Here is a 20765-nt window from a genome sequence, read left to right as displayed (position 1 = left end):
TTTTGGACAGGATGTGGGAACCACGTGAGGAGGAGGAGGTGTGTTCAGAGCAGGAAGATAGTGGAAATGTCTGTGAAGAATAACAGAGCCAACGTAGGGCTAGAACAACTGTCAAACATTCCTACCATAGTCCTGCTGGTCTGATTAACTCAGGAACAGGTGACTGTGACACTGCTGCATCTGTAGGCCAGAGGAAAAAAAAACTTCCAGAGGAGGGGCACAGTCAGGTGGTGGTGTACCTGTGGTGGTGTACCTGTCCGGTATGCTGCTGTGTGGAAATTATTAACTAATTAACAGATACAGAAAACATGGCACTGTGCTGTCTCTGCAAACATAAAGTTAGCCGTGGCCAGGGTACAAGTATATGAACTACGTCTCTGCGTAGGCCCATGGAGTGGCATCATAAGAATGCATGGGACAGTAGAGATAATCTGAAGAAAACCTTGCCCATGCTTCTTCTCAGGATCCCTCTCATCTGTTTAACAGCCAGGCCTAGTCCACAGGTAGTGCATTCTCTGTCTTGTCTTCATCACTGCTGTCATGAGGACAACCTCCACGGTTGCGCTGATCCGGTTCAACTTCTGACACCTGCCGTCTATCCTCCTTCTCATCCTCCTCTACAAACACCTTGCAGTCTTCCACATGGAAGAGTGTAGCTTATCCTCCACCTTCTCGCTCTTTTCATTGGTGCAAAGTCAAACACTGCCATGGTGTATTACATCTCCAAAGTCTTGGTAAGAAAAGCCACACAGTAGAGTTATTGCCCTGTCTGCAGCAGGTAGTTTTACACTGGCTCTCTGCTCTTAATCTGAGATTTGAAAATGTGGTCGCAGATAACTGCACACACACACACATCGTGTCTGCCCTGCATCTAGGTGACATGACACACTCTCCCTGTATGGCACATGTGCTAAATCTTTTCATCAAATGTTTCTTGAAGAATTGTGGCAGTCTCACTGATGTGCAGGAAAGTTTGAGTTTAGCTGTTCTTATGCTTTTAAACATGCCCTCCTAGACCTTCAGAATAGTCTTCCTCAACACCACCTCATTTGGAACGTTCCAACACAGTTGAACTCAACTCTACACATGTTGAACCGCCTGTACCACCAGCACAATGCGGTGACAAACTACCTATTGCAACAGTTTTTGGGAGCCAAAGTATAAGTAAACTAGAGCCCGGCACTCACCAAGTATGTTTGAGAAAGTAGAAGGTTTGTTCATATCATAAAGTAAAGAACAGATGACGCGTTTCAGCATAAGCCTTCCTCTGCTGTCAGTGAAGGCCTATCCCGAAAAGCATCCTGGCCTTATGATGTGAATAAACCTTCTACTTTTTCAAGTATACTTGGTGAGTGCCGGTCTCTACTGTTACGCCGAGCGCTCCGGGTCCCTGCTCCTCCCCGGAGCGCTCGCGGCGTTCACCTTCATGCAGCGCCCCGGTCAGACCCGCTGACCGGGAGCGCTGCATCAGTGTTACCAGCGGGGATGCGACCCGCGTAGCGGGACGCGCCCGCCCGCGGCTCGCATCCCAATCCCCTCACCTGTCCTGTCCGCCGTCGGCTCAGTCCCGGCGCGAGCGGCCCCACTGATTGGCGCCTGGCCCAATCAGTACTCACACCTGTGCCCTCATTATAAAAACCCACTTCCCCTTCCTTGCATTGCCGGATCTTGTTGCCTCAGTGCCAGTGAAAGCGTTTCCTTGTGTATGTTCCAAGCCAGTGTTCCAGACCCTCTGCCGTTGCCCCTGACTACGATCCTAGCTGCCTGCCCTGACCTTCTGCTACGTCCAACCTTGCTCTTGCCTAATCCCTTGTACCCCGCCTGTCTCAGCCGTCAGTTGGGGTTGAGTCGCTATCGGGTGGAACGACCTGGGGGTTACCTGCCACTGCAAGTCCATCCCGCTTTGCGGCGGGCTCTGCTGAAACCAGTAACCCCTTAGACTCCCACGTCATCACCCCACTGACACAGAGAATCCACCACCAGTATCCTCACAGTATACCCATCCGGATTCTGACATCTACTTTACTAATACTCTGGACTTATCCCGCCACGTGCACCACTGCATTCTACAGAAGTGCAAAACCATACATCATTCTGTTTTTGGAGCCAGTGTGACTTTCAGCTCAGGCATTGCAAGCAAATCACAGACACTTGTCACTTGTTCAGGCCTTTCAAAGAGGCAATAAGAATTGTTAGCAAGAACAACAGTGAAATTAGTGATGTTATGCCGCCGATATTCCTTCAGGAGAAAATCTCACGGTGATGATTGAGCAAGAAGGGATGGAGGAAGGTTTACATCTTGCCGGCAGCAGTACGGATGTTCTTCCTGAGGAGGAGTTGGATGAGAAAGTGAGACCTAAGGAGGATTTGAAGATGGAATCTGTGTGGAAGGGATAGGGGTCAAGAAACCTACACAAGGTGACAGTGACAATGATAACGAGGACCATGATGACCAACCTTGGCAGTATGGGACGGAGGTAGAACAAGACAGGGTCTCAGAAAAGCTGGTAAGGATGGTGAGCTGTATGCTTTCTTGCTTGCGCAGTGACAGGCATATTGCATACTTGAAGGAAAGAGATGAATACTGGATAGCTGCATATGTAGATCTTGGCTTACAAAACTGACTGCAAACAGCATTATGAAAAAGTCGCACATTTTGTTGAACAGAATAAAAAGTCGCACAAAAAGTCGCAGAGGGGCACCATACAAATTGGTGTACTGAAGTAAGAAATGTGATCAGCACCAGATTTATCACTTGCCCTGCACCATTTAATAGATCTGGTGCATGTACACAGTTTCCACATGAATTAATAGGGTAAAAAGACGTTTACCTACACCACTCTTGATGAATACCCCCCATAATCCCAGACCATATAGACTTCTTGGTCACCATTAGTGAGAACTTGCCCCGTTTGTTGTGGATGTTCTGTCCTGTCCACCTTCCAGTGTAGCATCAGAGAGTGTGTTCAGCATGGCAGGTGGCGTCACCCCTAAGCAACCAAGATTGTCTGCCAGCAATGTGGAAAAACTTTTTGAAATGATCATGCTTTTTGTACACCCCAAAAATGAATCACTATGTTTACTATGTTTCATAGCATAATTGCATGATGTTGGCCATTTTGTGTATTAACCTAAGTAGGCCAATTCTGAAGTTTCATCTCCTATCTCTAATGCCAGTCTGGGAGTACAATGCTTCTTGTATCTTTAGCTTATTTATGGTGTTTAGATAATAGACTGATAAGGGGTCTGGTTACACTCTCTAGATGACATTCATCCAAGGTAAAGGGGGGGTGAATGGAGAGAAGAAAGGGGTGAGATAAGAGACTGTGAAATAACTATGTCTCATCCGAATGAACATTAGTTCATTATATATATAAGGTAATCAGTAGGACATATGATATTGTCATATACTGTTAGTATTGTAGACTTTGAGAATGATTCTTTGTATAGGGATAGTTAGCCAGTGAATGTTATTGTAACTAACAATCAATTACCAAGACTGGACAAACAGAGAGATTCACACGTCGGTGTGAAAGAGACCTACATGGTTATTGTTATCTCTCTAATAAATTTAAATGTCTAAATGGAGACTCTATGTCTATGAGAATCCAGGGTTTGATTACTTATAGATGTCAAAAGTAATCCCTGAATTGTTAATTATGGCTCCATTCGTCAAGTGTGGAATGTGGGTTTAAGACCAATTATTGACAGTTAACCCTTAATGGTAATGATGCTAATTGCTTATGCAATTGCACCCCCTAGCGGATGGGTAGTTGACATTATACCCACAGGAAAGGCATTATGGGTGATGTGCTCAATGCATTCTGGGTAGTATAGTGATGTCATAGTCATTACCATATGTACACGCCCAACCTACATTCATTGGGGAATTCCAATTTAGGAGGGTGTGTCTAACTAATTAAAAAGTCTGGTAAACCAGTTGTAGAAAAGACTGTAGACTCTCTGAACTGTAGACTGTAGGCTGAAAAGAACAGACAAAGAGGTCTTCCAAGGAAAGAGGTCCACAAGATGGAAGCCATGAAAGCCATGTGAAATCCCTGCACACCGGACTGATCACACGGTACTGACCCAATGTCTATCCATGACAATGAGATGGACCGTTCAGTGTTCCTAAGAGCTGAAAGAAGGTTCTTACAAAGTTTTGGTAAGAGAAACAAACATGGTATTCCATTTAATTAAGACTAATTGGGATAATGTGAATGGAATTATAGCATTTAGATTGGCAACTAAATTAATAAAATAAAATAATTAATTATCTCCATATTGAGATTATAGTTTTAGGATATTGTGAGACTTCATTCTACCTGCAGAAGAATCAGGACTCATAATCTATCAAAGCATTAAATAATTGCTTAGACATTGATAGAATTCCTACTCGCCAAACTAGGTGTTATAGTAAATTTCCCACACAGGAAACTTGCTTCAAGTTCTTCCTCCTAAAATCTAGAGCAAGATCATATATCTCTGCTAACTGTCTTAATAGTCTTACCAAGATCATGTACAGAAAAATAGTCCAGAATGGGGCGGAAGTATTCTTCCATGTTTATATCCTTATGGATTTGCTCATTCTTAGAGTCATGTGATTTGTAGTGGTTAGAAGGGGGCGGGGAGTGTATTTAGCATTCCATATTGATGCCTATGATTAGATATTGCCCACCTTGATATCATGAGGTTCCTCTGAATAGAGTGATATGTAACCTTTTTCTTATATGATATTCTAACCTAGTAGCTTTTGTTTTATTTTAACAAGTTACTTACTACTCACATGTATTGTTCTACTAAATGTAGTCAATTAACAATCTTGTACTGTTTACTAATATCTAATTGATATTCATTTGCATTTATCATTGTGTTTATTACTCATTTATATTTATAACCTTATAACCAATAAATCTGCATACTTTTATAATACCTCTGTATTATTTGTATATTTCAAAACTACATCCTTAAGCATTGATGTCATCCCGTCATAAAAATAACTTGTTGATATCTAAGGAAATAGTCGGACTCAGATGTGAATTGTATTGATTGGCTTTGTCTACAATTCACCAGGTCATAATTTTGATATTTTTAATAATTTCATAATTTTAAATTTTTTCATAATTAATAATTTTTAGGACCATAATTCATAATTAGTTGCTTGATTCCTCCTGTGGTATAGCGGGGTGCAATGCGGGGCAGATGTTATTTACCCCTTCTTGTCATGACGCCAGGGCGTGGTTTAGCCTTATCCACCCGAAGGTAATACCACTAGTCCTGGGCTAGGCACGGTGGCAATGAAGACACTGACGCCAAGATACGGAAAACGTTAGCTTTACTGAGGGTAGACAGGTGATACAGTCTATGCAGTACAGCCAATATCCCAAGGAGGTGACCAGTGACACAGGGGGACCTCGCAGGCTTGCTGGGACTTGCAGTAGAGACACTTTAGTGCTGGCCACAGTGACTATATAGAAGACTTGACTTGACAATTGACATGAAGATGACTTTGAGATTACTTGAGATGACTTTGTGGCTGCAGACTTTAGGCTTGAGGCCTCCAATGCTCTGGACACACTCTGAGACGTCTTGACTGAACTGGACCTCAGGAACAAGAGCTAAGAGCTCCAAGAGAGATTGCAGCCCCTCCCCTGGCTATATAGGGGAGCTTAGCAAGGATCCCATAGGTCATTTGGGGGGGGGGGGGGGTCACCTGGTCACTAGTTCCTCTTGGGTAACAGGACAGGGCCACCACACTCCCTACTACCTTTCTTTTTGCTAATTTCCAATCTTCCGGGACGACTCCTGTTGCCAGTGATTGGTTAAATAAATCTGTTAACGGTTTTGCTAGCTCACCACTAAGCTCTTTTAATAATTTTGGGTGTATCCCATTAGGCCCCTGTGACTTATTTGTCTTTACTTTAGACAGCAAACGTAGAACCTCTTCCTCTGAAAAGACACATGCATCAAACAATTCATTAGTCTTCCTCCCTAATGGAGGTCCTTTTCCATCTGTAAAAACTGAACAGAAGTATTTATTAAGGCAGTCGGCTAGCCCTTTATTCTCTTCTACATACTTCCTTCCTTTGTTTTTAATTTAGTTATTCCTTGTTTTAATTTCCGTGTTTCATTTATATATCTGAAGAATGTCTTATCCCCTTTTTTTTCACAGACTGAGCTAGTTTTTCTTCCGCCTGTGATTTAGAAGTTCTTCTAACTTGCTTGGCCTCTTTCTGACTAATCTTGTAGATGTCCCTATCTTCATTGCTCTGTTTTTTTTTTTTTTTAATAATTACTAAATGCTAGCTTTTAGTTTTTTTTATGATTTTGGCCACTTCTGCTGAGTACCACAATGGACTCTTCCTTTTTCTGCTTTTACTGACAAGTCTAACAAATCTAATACAATTTTATGTTGCTTTCAATAATGTGTCTTTTAAGTTGTCCCATGCGTCTTTTAAGTAGTCCCATTTCTCTGTCCACTGGCAACTACAACTCCCACCAGTCCAACACTGCCTGCTGTCCACTTTAGTGTTGAAAGCATACAAAATCTGCATACCAAAACAAGCTGTTAGTTACCATGGGTTACATCATATCCCCATAATTTTGACTTAGCCTTAACTTAAAAGCACTTTAAAACTACTTGAGTACATTCCTAGGTGAACCTAGTAATGTTATACAGAACTTTAGAGCTCTTAGGCAGTGTTATTGTCATGACCGACTGGTTGGACTGGAAGAGTGAGCCCTAAACTGACCCTAAAAACACTCTCCCTGCCTACTTGCCCATCCATCCTAAGCGATGGATCGAAAACTTGGCACCGGTCTCTCCCTGCGCTACAGTGAAGTGATGTAAAAACAAATAATAAACATAGTCGGTCACAGGCCAGAAACAGAAAACTACCAGACAACCAGAAAGGATACAAGTACTAACAGGACAGAATATAAACAGGCAAAAAGAGTAGCCATTAATAATAAAGCCAAATAGATTACTGGCCAGCGGGCCCACACCACTGTGCCATCAGGATGCTCACCTAGTAGGAAACAGAAATATAATACATGAAACTTCATAAAAAACGGATACAAGAAAACCAAACTCTACAACGTAGAGGAACTCTGGTCAGAATACTAGACAGGATATTTCTCGAGATTCAAAACAGGATATATGTCAAAACCAAACTCCACAATGTGAAGGAATAGGACAGGATTCTAACAGTGTGAACGCAGACAAAGAAGAATGGAAACACATCCTAAAACCGACTAATGTAACACAGACTAAAAACTACAATAAACAAGACTATGTAACTATGGCTAAAAACTCAGATAATCATACAAGATAAATACAAGGTGCATGCTCATGAAGACATAGAAGTATAATGCACAGACATCATAGCAGCATTATAGTACAAGCAGACTAAGTGTATTGCACTCAATAGCCAGCCACCTAGAATACAGACTGAGCTGGAGTTATATAGTCACACCCGCCTAGCACATGGGTGAAAGGCTTAACTCTTCCACGCCTGGAAAAGAAAGCTTGAAAAACAAGGTCTGAACAGAGCCTAAAACAGAAAAATGCAAAAAAAATAAACGGACATTACAGTTATACATGTGTTAATGTGAAGAACCTGTTTGCCACAAACCAAACTTTTTGAAAAATTTGGCAAGCCCACCTAGCTGAACTTTTGAAAAGTTCGCTCAACTTTAGTAAGCACAAAAAATATTTTTTTTACCTTTGGTCCAGGAGGTCCTTCAATGCCAGGGATGCCGATTTCTCCTGGAAGGCCTGGCAGTCCCTGAGGCCCCTCCACACCTGGCATGCCTGGTTGTCCTGGCAGACCAGGATTGCCTTCTGTTCCTGGTTGTCCTTGCAGACCTTGAGTTCCTTGGGGACCCTGTGGACCCTGGTGTCCTTCTGGTCCTCGTAAACCTACTGGTCCTTGTTGGCCTTCAACACCTTGAGGCCCTGGGGGGCCTGGAAATCCTCTAGGCCCTGGAATGCCCTCAGGTCCTTGGTCTCCTCTTAGCCCTGATGATCCAGGTGATCCTGGCAGACCAGGAGATCCTGGTGGCCCTGGGGGACCTTGTGGACCTTCAGGTCCTTGTATTCCAGGAAAGCCCTGGGGACCTTGAGGTCCTGGATAGCCCTCAGGTCCTGGAGGACCTCGGAGTGTTGAAGCCTGCAAAGAGGGAAAAAAATCTGGACATTAGAAGACTTGTATATTACAAATGTTTTCTTTGCTAAATATATCACTGTACTTTCACCAAACACAATTACCTTTTCTTCCTGCAAATCACTAAAGATATCTGCTGTACCAGGCAGTCCTGGAATTCCTGGAGAGCCTTGTGTTCCTGGTGGGCCAGGTAGTCCTACAGGCCCTCGTTCCCCAATGCGTCCTGGACTACCTGGAAGTCCCGGTAGCCCAGGATCTCCTTTGTCTCCCTAATAAATACAGAGTTGTAAACAATCTTACAAATTCTAAGTGTATCCTAATGTGAACTGAAATGACACTAAGATAAATATAGATAGGAATATTAGTAGATATACAAGATAATTATGTGACGGCACGTGTTTGGATAGGCATCAAGCCAACATTTTCTTCTGTTCAACAGTTTTGTTACTTAGTCTATTAGTGCAGAAGACATTACTGACCTTTGGTCCTTGGGGTCCTGGTACTACAGGACAGGTACAGTGAGAGAGGTTCCCCTGAAGTAAGAAATAAAATGTTGATTATCTTGACAAATGGACTATATAGTATTCACCAGGGGTGGGACAAGGCTTCTTGGTGCCTAGGACAAGGATGTAAGAATATACATTCTAGGGATCGACCGATATCGTTTTTTTAGGCCCGATACCAATATCGATAATCAGTGCAGGTTAGGGCCGATAGCCGATAACTTATACCGATATTTCGGTATAAGTTATCGGCTATTTAACCCCCTGCGACACCGCTGCAGATCATTGATTTAAAGCGGGCGCTTTAAATCAATGATCTGCAGTGGCTTTTGCGGGGCCATAGGCCGCCGCCGCCACCACCCGCTTCTCTCCCCTACCTGCCAGGGTGCTCCGGGCCATCCATCCATCGTTCCTGTAGTGTCCGGGGGCGTTCCGGGTGGAGGGTGGTCCGGTCCGGGCTGTCCTTCTCCGGCGGGCCTCTTCTCCACTCCGGGCAGGCTCCGGCCTAGTACGCTGCATAGACGTCGCTGCGCTGTGACGCCCGTGCGCGGCGACGCATCTGACGTCACGGCGTAGCGGCGTCTATGCAGCGTACTAGGCCGGAGCCTGCCCGGAGTGGAGAAGAGGCCCGCCGGAGAAGAAGGACAGCCCGGACCGGACCACCCTCCACTCGGAACGCCCCCGGACACTACATGAAGGAAGGATGGCCTGGACCACCCCCATTACGGGTAAGTTTAATTTTTTTATTCACTCGGAGGGTGGGGGAGGGGCCCGACCGGTATAGCGGTATGGGAAAAAATCAATACCGGTATACCGCCTAGCATCACGGTGGGGGGTGCGACGCGGTGCGGTGGGTCGGAGGTGCGGTGCGGCGGGTCGAGGGGGTGGCGGTCGCGGTGCGGTGGGGGCGGTTCGGGGGCGGGGCATTATCGGCAAGATAATTGCCGATACCGATAATGCCCAAAATCGTGATTATCGGCCGATAATATCGGCCATGCCGATAATCGGTCGATCCCTAATACATTCTCCATACCCTCCATACTTTCAGTCCCTAAATTGAACGTAGCTGTCAGATGGACAGTTTTCTGCCTTTTTCACTTAGGACTTAGCGCCCAACTGGCTGTAGCAAGTGATTCAGTTTGCACCCTCATTGGCGGCCATCGGCGGCCAACTTTATCTAGCTCTTGTCCCAGCCCTGGTTTTCACCATCTAATACCATCAAGAGTTCACATTTAGTGTATTACTGTCTGTGGACTTGTCTGAGAATCGGTTTCCAAAACCCTCTCGATAACTTCAAATACCTTGGGGTCTTCATTCTTTATGGGTGAAAATGAACCTGGAAAGAAACAGATATAAAAGGGGTACTCCGCTGCTCAGCATTTGGAACAAACTGTTCCGAATGTTGAAGCCGGTGCCGAGAGCTTGTGACGTCATAGCCCCGCCCCCTCATGATGTCACGCCCCGCCCCCTCAATGCAAGTCTATAGGAGGGGGCGCGACAGCCGTCACGCCCCCTCCCATAGACTTGCATTGAGGGGGCGGGGCAGGGGCTATGATGTCATGAGTGGGGGGGCGGGACTATGACGTCACGAGCTCCCAGCGCCGGCTCCAGCGTTCGGAGCAGTTTGTTCCAAACGCTGAGCAGCGGAGTACCCCTTGAAGAAATATATCGGCAAAAGTTTTCACCAATAATTAGGCATGTCAGTGATTAAAGTACATAGAAATTGTATAATTGAATAACGGGTAAAAATATGTAAAAAAATATACAGTAATTCAGATAGCTATAATGGGAGCTGAACATTTTTTTTTTCATAAGAAGTGTTTCAGGAACAGGGTGCTTTTTGGCAATGAGCATTAGTCAGACCTCTCCAAAAAGGAAGAAAACTACAGTGGTCCCTCAAGTTACAATATTAATTGGTTCCAGAACGACCATTGTATGTTGAAACCATTGTATGTTGAGACCATAACTCTATGGAAACCTGGTAATTGGTTCTGAAGCCACCAAATTGTCATCCAAAAATAGGAAAAAGTGAGGATTAAAGATAAATAAGTAGATAAGTAATATAGATAATGCAAATCTTTACATATAAAAGTAAGAAAGATCTGCTGGGTGCTGTAATCACTGTCTATGTCAGTGTTTCCCAACCAGGGTGCCTCCAGCTGTTGCAAAACTACAACTCCCAGCATGCCCGGACAGCCGTTGGCTGTCCGGGCATGCTGGGAGTTGTAGTTTTGCAACAGCTGGAGGCACCCTGGTTGGGAAACAATGGTTTATGTAGAGGACAGGAGCTTCTTTAGGGTCCTATACAGTACACACAGTGTCCCAAATGGGGCCACCCTTACTTGGTGTCCAAAGGAGCAGCTAACCCTGGCACAGGTAAGGAGTAGTACAGAACTTGTAGTTCCTCCCTGTACTGTAGGGGGCGCTAACAGACAGCCAGTCAGTGCATGCACTTCAGTAATACAGGGTTTTTACCAGTAAAATGTCCATTCTGATTGGTCAGTTCCTCCAGTTGTGACACGTTTCACCGATCTGGACTGTCCGTACATTGTATGTTGAGTCTGGTTTCAAGTTACAATGGTCCAGAAAAGACCATTGTATGTTGAAACTATTGTATGTTGAGGCCATTGTAAGTTGAGGGATCACTGTATTTTGGAATATTTTTTGTTAGGTTTGAGTTGAACGATGTAGTTTTTTCTCACCCATGTCCCCTCTGTCGTGTTTCTTCTGAGTTACTAATACTGGTGGCAGCGATGGGGTGGTTTCTTCCATATTAGCCTGTAAGCAATAAGATATTATATCATAATGTAAAAGTATAGGTGTAGTCCCAGCTCTCATCCTCTAAAGCCAATGCGCCCGGACTGGCATGGGCAGTGCCAGAAACGGAAAGTGAAGAAAATGAAATGTGCAGCGCACGTAGATCCAACGGAGCAATTTATTAGAAGATAAAAACCTCAGTACATGGACATAGTGGGCACAGGTGACGCGTTTCGGCCCACCACCATATTATGATATAATAAAGAAAATGAAATGTCCAATGCACGTAGATCCAACGGAGCAATTTATTAGAAGATAAAAACCTCAGTACATGGACATAGTGGGCACAGGTGACGCGTTTCGGCCCACCATCAGGTGGGCCAAAACGCGTCACCTGTGCCCACTATGTCAATGTACTGAGGTTTTTATCTTCTAATAAATTGCTCCGTTGGATCTACGTGCGTTGGACATTTCATTTTCTTTATTATATTATAATATTTAATTTATTGTTCATTATTTTGACAGAGATCCAAATCTCTTGCCTTCCATTATAAGGCTAGGTTCACACTGCGGAATCTCCAGGCATAAAATTTCCGCCCGGAGATTCCGAGTGCGGCCAGCGCCGACTGAATCACTCGGCGCTAGGACCGTGCGGACACTGCAGTCTCCAATAGACTGCAATGTGTTCCGCGAGTGTTTCCGTCATTCTTCAGGCAGAAATTTTCAAGTGGATTTTCCATTCACAATTTCCGCTTCACAAATTCCGAAGTGTGAATTTGTGAACGGAAATCCATTCACTACACTATACATTTTAATAAGCAGAATTTCTGCCTGCAATTTCAAAGCGGAATTGCAGGCGGAAATTCCGTAGTGTGTACCTAGCCTAAGTGATAAAACTCTCGCTGTCTACAGCCACCACTAGGGGAAGCTCACAGTGTACAGATTCATACAGAGACAATGGGGGAGATTTATCAAAACCTGTCCAGAGGAAAAGTTTCCCAGTTGCCCATAGCAACCAATCAGATCGCTTCTTTCATTTTTAACAAGGCCTCTGCAAAATGAAAGAAGTGTTCTGATTGGTTGCTATGGGCAACTGGGAAACTTTTCCTTTGCACGGAAACCAATGCATTTCGAGCCGAATCTGGCTCTTAGTCATGGCACGACTAAGAGCCAGATTTGGCTCGAAACACGTCGGTTTCCTTGTGTATTTTATCTATGATGGATATCCTTTGGTTTTAAGTGATGAAATAAATGTGAAGTTTTAATTGTTCACCATTCACTCTTGGAGCAGCTGGAGGCCCCTGCTTTTTTGCCCTCCTTTTCAAGTACTCTGGTGTTTTTTAAATGAACTGGTGCCAGAAAGTTAAACAGATTTGTAAATTACTTTTATTAAAAAATCTTAATCCTTTCAGTACTTCTTAGCAGCTGTATGCTACAGAGGGAATTATTTTCTTTTTTTATTTATTTTTTGTCTTGTCCACAGTGCTCTCTGCTGATACCTCTGTCCTGTCAGGAACTGTCCAGAGCAGCTATGGGGATTTTCTCCTGCTCTGGACAGTTCCTGATACGGGCATCAGGTGTCAGCCGAGAGCACTGTGGACAAGACAAAAAAGAAATTCAAAAAGAAAATAATTTCCTCTGTAGTATACAGCTGCTAAAAGGTACTGGACGGGTAAAGATTTTTTAATAGAAGTAATTTACAAATCTGTTTAACTTTCTGGCACCAGTTGATTTAAAAAAAAAAAAAAAATGTTTTCCGCCGGAGTACCCCTTTAACCCCTTAAGGACCCGGGCTTTTTCCGTTTTTTCATTTTCAATCTTTCCTCCTTAACTTTAAAAAATCATAACTCTTAAAAATTTTCACCTAAAATTATATATAATGTCTTAATTTTTGCGTCACTAATTCTACTTTGTAATGACATTAGTCATTTTACCCAAAAATCTACGGTGAAACGGGAAAAAAAATCAATGTGCGACAAAATTGATGAAAAAACACGCAGTACATTTTTTGTCAAAAATGACACCTTTTCTTTATTCTGTAGGTCCATACGGTTAAAATGATACCCTACTTGTATAGGTTTGAATTTGTATCACTTCCGAAAAAAATCACGAATACATGCAGGAAAATTTATACGTTTAAAATGGTCATCTTTTGACCCCTATAACTTTTTTATTTTTCTGTGTTCAGGGCGCTTTGAGGCCTCATTTTTTGCGCCGTCATCTGAAGTTTTTAGCGGTACCATTTTTGTTCTGATCAGACTTTTTGATCACTTTTTATTCACTTTTTTGTGGTATAAAAAGTGATCAAAAATGCGCTATTTTGGACTTTTGAATTTTTTTGCGCGTACGCCATTGAACAAGCGGTTTAAAAAGCGGTATATTTTTATAAATCGGACATTTCCGCACGCGGCGATACCACATATGTTTATTTTTATTATTATTTACATAATGTTTTTTTTATTTTTGGAAATGCCGGGTGATTTAAACTTTTATTAGGGGAAGGGATAATTGAAAGGGTTAATGATTTTTTTACACTTTTCTTAAGCAACATTATAGCTCCTATAGGGGGGGCTATAACATTGCATTTACTAATCTTTTACACTGATTGATCCATCTCCATAGGAATGGATCAATCAGTGTTTTCGGCGATTGAATGCTCAAGCCTGGATCTCATTCGGCGATCGGACAGCACAGGAGAAGGTAAGAAGACCTCCTCCTGTGCTACAGCTGTTCGGGATGCCGCGATTATACCGCGGCGATCCCGAACAGCTCCCTGAGCTAGCCGGGCACTTTTACTTTCGTTTTTAGCCGCGCGGCTCAGCTTTGAGCGCGCGGCTAAAGGGTTAATAGCGCGCGGCACAGCGATCAGTGCCGCGCGCTATTAGAGGCGGGTCCCGGCTTCACTATGACGCCAGGCCCGCCGCGATATGATGCGGGGTCACCGTGTGACCCCGCGTTATATCGCAGGACCGGGACCCATGACGTATGCATACGTCATGGGTCCTTAAGAGGTTAAATTTGACAGTACAAACTTAGACTAGACAGTCTAAAGAAGTGAGAGACGTATCAAACAGCCTAAGCCGCTGTGACATACCTGGCACATTTAAAGTCTATCTAAGTTTGTGCTGTGTTAACCCCTTAAGGACTCAGGGTTTTTCCGTTTTTGCACTTTCGTTTTTTCCTCCTTACCTTTTAAAAATCATAACCCTTTCAATTTTCCACCTAAAAATCCATATTATGGCTTATTTTTTGCGTCGCCAATTCTACTTTGCAGTGACATTAGTCATTTTACCCAAAAATGCACGGCGAAACGGAAAAAAAATCATTGTGCGACAAAATCGAAAAAAAAAAACGCCATTTTGTAACTTTTGGGGGCTTTCGTTTCTACGCAGTGCATATTTCGGTAAAAATTACACCTTATCATTATTCTGTAGGTCCATACGGTTAAAATGATCCCCTACTTATATAGGTTTGATTTTGTCGCACTTCTGGAAAAAATCATAACTACATGCAGGAAAATTTATACGTTTAAAAATGTCATCTTCTGACCCCTATAACTTATTTTTCCATGTATGGGGTGGTATGAGGACTCATTTTTTGCGCCGTGATCTGAAGTTTTTATCGGTATGATTTTTGTTTTGATCGGACTTTTTGATCACTTTTTATTCATTTTTTAATGATATAAAAAGTGACCAAAATACGCTTTTTTGGACTTTGGAATTTTTTGGCGCGTACGCCATTGACCGTACGGCTTAATTAATGATATATTTTTATAGTTCGGACATTTACGCACGCGGCAATACCACATATGTTTATTTTTTATTTTTTTTACACTGTTTTATTTTTTTTATGGGAAAAGGGGGGTGATTCAAACTTTTATTAGGGAAGGGGTTAAATGACCTTTATTAACACTTTTTTTTTACATTTTTTTTGCAGTGTTATAGGTCCCATAGGGACCTATAACACTGCACACACTGATCTCTAATGCTGATCACTGGCGTGTATTAACACGCCTGTGATCAGCATTATCGGCGCTTGACTGCTCCTGCCTGGATCTCAGGCACGGAGCAGTCATTCGTCGATCGGACACCGGGGAGGCAGGTAAGAGCCCTCCCGGTGTCCGATCAGCTGTTCGGGACGCCGCGATTTCACCGCGGCGGTCCCGAACAGCCCGACTGAGCAGCCGGGTCACTTTCACTTTCACTTTAGAAGCGGCGGTCAGCTTTGACCGCCGCTTCTAAAGGGTTAATACCGCACATCGCCGCGATCGGCGATGTGTGGTATTAGCCGCGGGTCCCGGCCGTTGATTAGCGCCGGGACCGACGCGATATGATGCGGGATCGCGGCGCGATCCCGCTTCATATCGCGGGAGCCGGCTCAGGACGTAAATATACGTCCTGCGTCGTTAAGGGGTTAAAGGGGTACTCCGGTGGGAAACTTTTTTTTATTTTTTATCAACTGGTGCCATAAAGTTAAACAGATTTGTAAATTATTTCTATTAAAAAATCTTAATCCATCCAGTACTTATAATCTGCTGAATACTACAGAGAAAATTATTTTCTTTTTGAAACACAGAGTTCTCTGCTGACATCACCAGCACAGTGCTCTCTGCTGAAAATCCCCATAGCAAACATATGCTGCTCTGGACAGTTCTTAAAATGGACAGAGATGTCAGCAGAGAGCACTGTGTTCCAAAAAGTACTGGAAGGATTAAGATTTTTTTAATAGAAGTAATTTGCAAATCTGTTTAACATTTTGGCACCAGATGATTTAAAAAAAAAGAAAAAGTTTTCCACCAGAGTACTCCTTTAATTATTTAACTATAAAACAAAAATGCAGACCAAATTGTATGCTTACTCTTTCCAACCATTTTTGTGAGAGAAAAAAAAAAATCTAGTACAAATTATGAGAATTGATGAAAAGAACAATGTTTTGCCATAACACAAACAGGTGTGTGTGTGTGTGTTACCATGACTGTACAATAAGAGTGTGTAACAGTGTATGCCTTATCATAAGACTTTGCTCCTTCTTTGTGTATGGTAATTATTCTTCAGATTAGTATGACTGCAAAAATGTCTCCCTTAGGGCTGGGTTTAGTAATCTGAGATGTGGAGTCATATATTTCTACAGAAAACCTATAAAACCATATCTGGGAGGGAAACATACTTAAAGGGGTACTCTGCTGGAAAACATTTTACTTATTTTTTTAAATCAATTAATGCCAGAAAGTTAAGCAGATTTCTAAATTACTTCTATTTAAAAATCTTAATCCTTCCAGTACTTATCAGCTGCTGTATGCTCCAGAGGAAGTTCTTTTCTTTTTGAATTTCCTTTCTGTCCGACAACAGTGCTCTCTGCTGACACCTCTGTCCATGTTAGGAACTGTCCAGAGAAGAAGCAAATCCCCATAGCAAACCTCTTCTGCCCTGGACAGTTCCTGACATGGACAGAGGTGTCAGCAGAGAGCACTGTGGTCAGACAGAAAGGAAATTCAAAAAGAAAAGACCTTCTTGTGGAGCATACAGCAGCTGATAAATACTGGAAGAATTAAGATTTTTAAATAGAAGTAATTTACAAATCTGTTTAACTTTCTGGCACCAGTTGATTTAAGAAAAAAAAAAATTATTCCAGCAGAGTTCCCCTTTAACAATATTCACAATATGTAGATAGCTAGTGTTGAGCGGCATAGTCCATATTCGAATTCGCGATATTTCGCGAATATATGGACGAATATTCGTCATATATTCGCTAAATTGGCATATTCGTAATATTCGCGCTTTATTTTCGCATATGCGAAAATTAGCATATGCAAAAATTAGCATAGACCAAAATTAGCATGTGCGAAAATTCGAAAAATAAAACAACGAATATTCGTAATTGCGAATATATAGTGCTATATTCGCGAATATTCGCGAATTTGCGAATATGCGATATTCGCGAATAAAATTCGCATTGCGAATATTCGCGAGCAACACTATAGATATCTACAAAAGGGCCTTGGCGTACCCCTTTTTCTATTGGGCCACATAGGAACTTTTATTTAAAACTCATTAGATTGCCATATGAGTCAATGATTATCACCCCCCCCCCCCAATCCTAATTAATCTTTTTTTCAGATTTGATCCTGTCATTGATATCCCATTGTGAAATTGTAATAAACTAAGGTCATCAGAAAGTCTTAATATTAAAATAGGGGCATTTAAAAAAAAAGGTTCCTAAAACAAACAGAACCCCTCTTGTTTGTAGGTCATGTCTGGTATTGCAGACTGCCGTTGTGACCCCCGCAGTCAGAAGACATTAAAAAATAAGGGGAGAATAGCGGGAGAAAAATTACTGCATGTGCCGTCTTTTTCTCCCGCTACTCCCACTAAAAAACAATGGTGCCTGACCGACCCCATTATAGTCAATGAGATCCATCGGGACCCGATGTTGCCAATTTTTCCCCGTCCTGATAACAGCCGTTAAAGGAAAAAAAGAAAATGGAGAGCCTAATGGCTGTTTTTGGACAGAGCACAACAGCAGTGTGAAAGAAGCCCATATTTAGTTGAATCAGCATCTCTATGATGACCCCCCCTCTATGATATTAATGTACCGTAACAGAGCATACAGACAGAGGTTAGAAGTATTTTTATGCTCCTCATGGGTGGGACTATTGCTTAAAGGGGTTTTCCGGCCAAAGAGAAGCACCCACATTCAATTGGACTGCGTCTCCAGTCTCAGAAAGCTCTTTGTGTGGACGTGATGTAATGCCACATCCCCTCGTAACATCATGCCACACCCCCTCCATTCATGTCTATGGGAGGGGGCGTGACGCCCGTCACGCCCCCTCCCATAGTCATGAATGGAGGGGGCTTGGTGTGACGTCATGAGGGGGCATCAGCCCTGCATAGAATGTGGGTGCTGCACAGAGATGGCAGGGGGTCCCAGAGGCAGGCCCCCCACGATCAGACATCTTATCCCTTATCCTTTGGATAGGGGAGAAGATGTCTTTGGCCGGATAACCCCTTTAACCACAAGAGTAAATGTAGATAATAAGAGTTCTTCTGCTTGTTTGTCCCTACTTGATCCCAATATGATATATTAAACTTTCAGGATACCTGTTAGATTGGGAAGATTGTACCCTTCGCCCATCCGATTTTTGTTAAAAATATATTAGTAAGGAAAACAACATATAAAAGCTTCTCTATGGTCACAAATTCTTTCTTAGGGACCCAACCAAACAAAATGTCAAGTATTGGTCACTGGTAATGTGTCTTTTTTGTGTGACTTATCCTTAGCTTAGATCTAGAGCACGTTACCTTCCTTGAAGTTTTGCCATCAACATTATGGGGGGTAGGTGTTACTAAACGCGCTGTCTTTCTCTTAGTGGTGGGATGCGTAGTCTCCTCCTCATCCATTACTTCTGGTGGTCTTATGGAAGGTGCACGGTGTTCTTTTTCCATTTTTTCATCTGCATCTTGTGTTTTTGTAGAAGGCGCCGGTAGTTCTGGTTTATCCTTTTCTTTCCCCACAACAGGAGGGCTAGTTAAAAGTTTGGAGTTTTCTGGATCATCTTCTTCTTCTGCATCTTTTAATCTAGTTGAACGATGAAAGTTTTCTAGGTCACCTTTTTCCTCCTCCGCATCTATGGGAATTTCTTTTGCTGTCTCCTGAGAATCTTTGGAGTTCCTCCACAAATGCTTACTCTCATTCTTGTCTGTAGACATCAGTGGCAGTTCAGTTGGCTCTCTGATATCTTTAGAAAGTTCTTCATGATGATTGCTCTCTATTGGAATAGTAAGCTTGATAAAATCCTTCCAGTCATCCTCCTTCAGCTCTGTGACATCTTCAGGAAGTTCTTCATGATGAAAGACCTGTGCTGGAGAAGTCGGCTTGATGTCATCCTCCCAGTCATCCTCTTCCACATCTGTGCCTAGGGAAATAAAGTAAACCATAATATAGTGGTCCCTCAACATACGATATTAAATGGTTCTAGGAGGAGCACTGTATGTTGAAACCAATGTATGTTGAATACATTTGTCTATTGAAAACTGGTAATTGGTTCCGGGTAGTATGAGTGTGTGTAGGTCCATACGATTAAAATGATACCCAACTTATATAGGTTTGATTTGGTTTTACTTCTGTTAAAAATTATAACTGTTTGCACAAAAATTAGTATGTTTAAAAATGTCCTTTTCTGACCCCTATAACATTTTTATTTTGCCATATACAGGGCTATATGAGGGCTAATTTTTTGTGCCATGGTCTGTAGTTTTTATTGGTACCATTTTTGTTTTGCTGGGACTTTTTGATGGCTTTTTCTAAAAAAAAATTTAGGGTATACAAAGTGACCAAAGATTTTGGATTTTATATATATATATATATATATATATATATATATATATATATATATATATAAAACACCCTGATGTCGGACCCTATTAATCAAATAGTGATGGTGTATCCAAAGCCTAGGCCATTCCTGTTTTAGTCTAAGAAAATCCTTTCATGCTACTGTGCATTTTAGTGATTTCGAGGCTTTGTTTGCATTACTGTATATTGTACATGCAAAGTATCCCTCCTCCAGAAGGAAGGGAGCTTACCTTCTGGTGCCACCCCTTCTTCTGGAGGAAATCTTCTTTGCATATTTTTTTCCAAGTGGAGCTTGCATGGCCTATAAGTCTTCACGCTCCTTTTGGTGCTCTCCTCAAGGAGATCAAAGAGAAGCTTTACCCCTTTAGTGTATACACTGATATCATGAGTTACTAGGAGAGTGGTCTTCAGTTAGCACCTCCAACAATTAACTGTACCTACAAATTACATTGATAGCCCATCTCAGTGAGCTCCATAACTTTTCATTTCCTAAGGGTATCTTCATAACGTCCTTTGTGAGGATACCCTCCTAACACAAAAGGTATAGTCAAAATTGTGATTGTATGTTTAACCTCTTCAGGACACAGGGCGTATGGATACGTCCTGCATTCCGAGTCCTTAAGGACCGAGGGCGGTTCCATACGCCCGTAGGAAATCCGGTCCCCACCGCTAGCCGGTTGGGGACCGGAGCCGGATGCCTGCTGAAATCATTCAGCAGGCACCCCGGCACATCGCTCAGGGGGGTCCTGAGACCCCCCCCCATGTCGGCGATCGGAGAAAATCGCATGTCAATTCAGACATGCGATTTTCTCCAATTCCGGGCTGTTCTGACCAATGGCAGCACAGGACGGGGGTTGCCATGGCAACCCCCGTTCTGCCCGCCCCTGGATGTCAAGGGGATCTGGGAAGAAGATGGAGGCCGTACCTGCAGGAGAAGATGCCTGGGGACCTGGGATCTTCGCTGGAGCCTGCTGGATCCTGATCAGGT

General features: G+C 42.9%; 1 protein-coding gene across 1 annotated transcript in view; it reads right to left on the bottom strand.

Annotated features, from left to right (window-relative positions):
- Positions 1-20765, bottom strand: part of LOC130296816 (collagen alpha-3(V) chain-like) — a 22310-nt gene extending 1545 nt beyond the window's left edge. Inside the window, exons 1-7 of the mRNA XM_056548807.1 lie at positions 20703-20765; positions 18724-19337; positions 11371-11446; positions 9913-10004; positions 8645-8698; positions 8270-8434; positions 7725-8171 (exon numbers count right to left, since the gene is read on the bottom strand). Of these exons, the coding sequence (XP_056404782.1) occupies positions 7725-8171; positions 8270-8434; positions 8645-8698; positions 9913-10004; positions 11371-11446; positions 18724-19131 (1242 nt within the window). The 5' untranslated portion in view covers positions 19132-19337; positions 20703-20765. The remainder of the gene's footprint in view (positions 1-7724; positions 8172-8269; positions 8435-8644; positions 8699-9912; positions 10005-11370; positions 11447-18723; positions 19338-20702) is intronic.

The sequence above is a fragment of the Hyla sarda genome, chromosome 12 (assembly GCF_029499605.1).
Source record: "Hyla sarda isolate aHylSar1 chromosome 12, aHylSar1.hap1, whole genome shotgun sequence".
NCBI classification, from domain to species: Eukaryota; Metazoa; Chordata; class Amphibia; order Anura; family Hylidae; genus Hyla; species Hyla sarda.
Note: the sequence above shows the minus strand (reverse complement) of the source record. Positions and strands in the feature narration are given on the sequence as shown.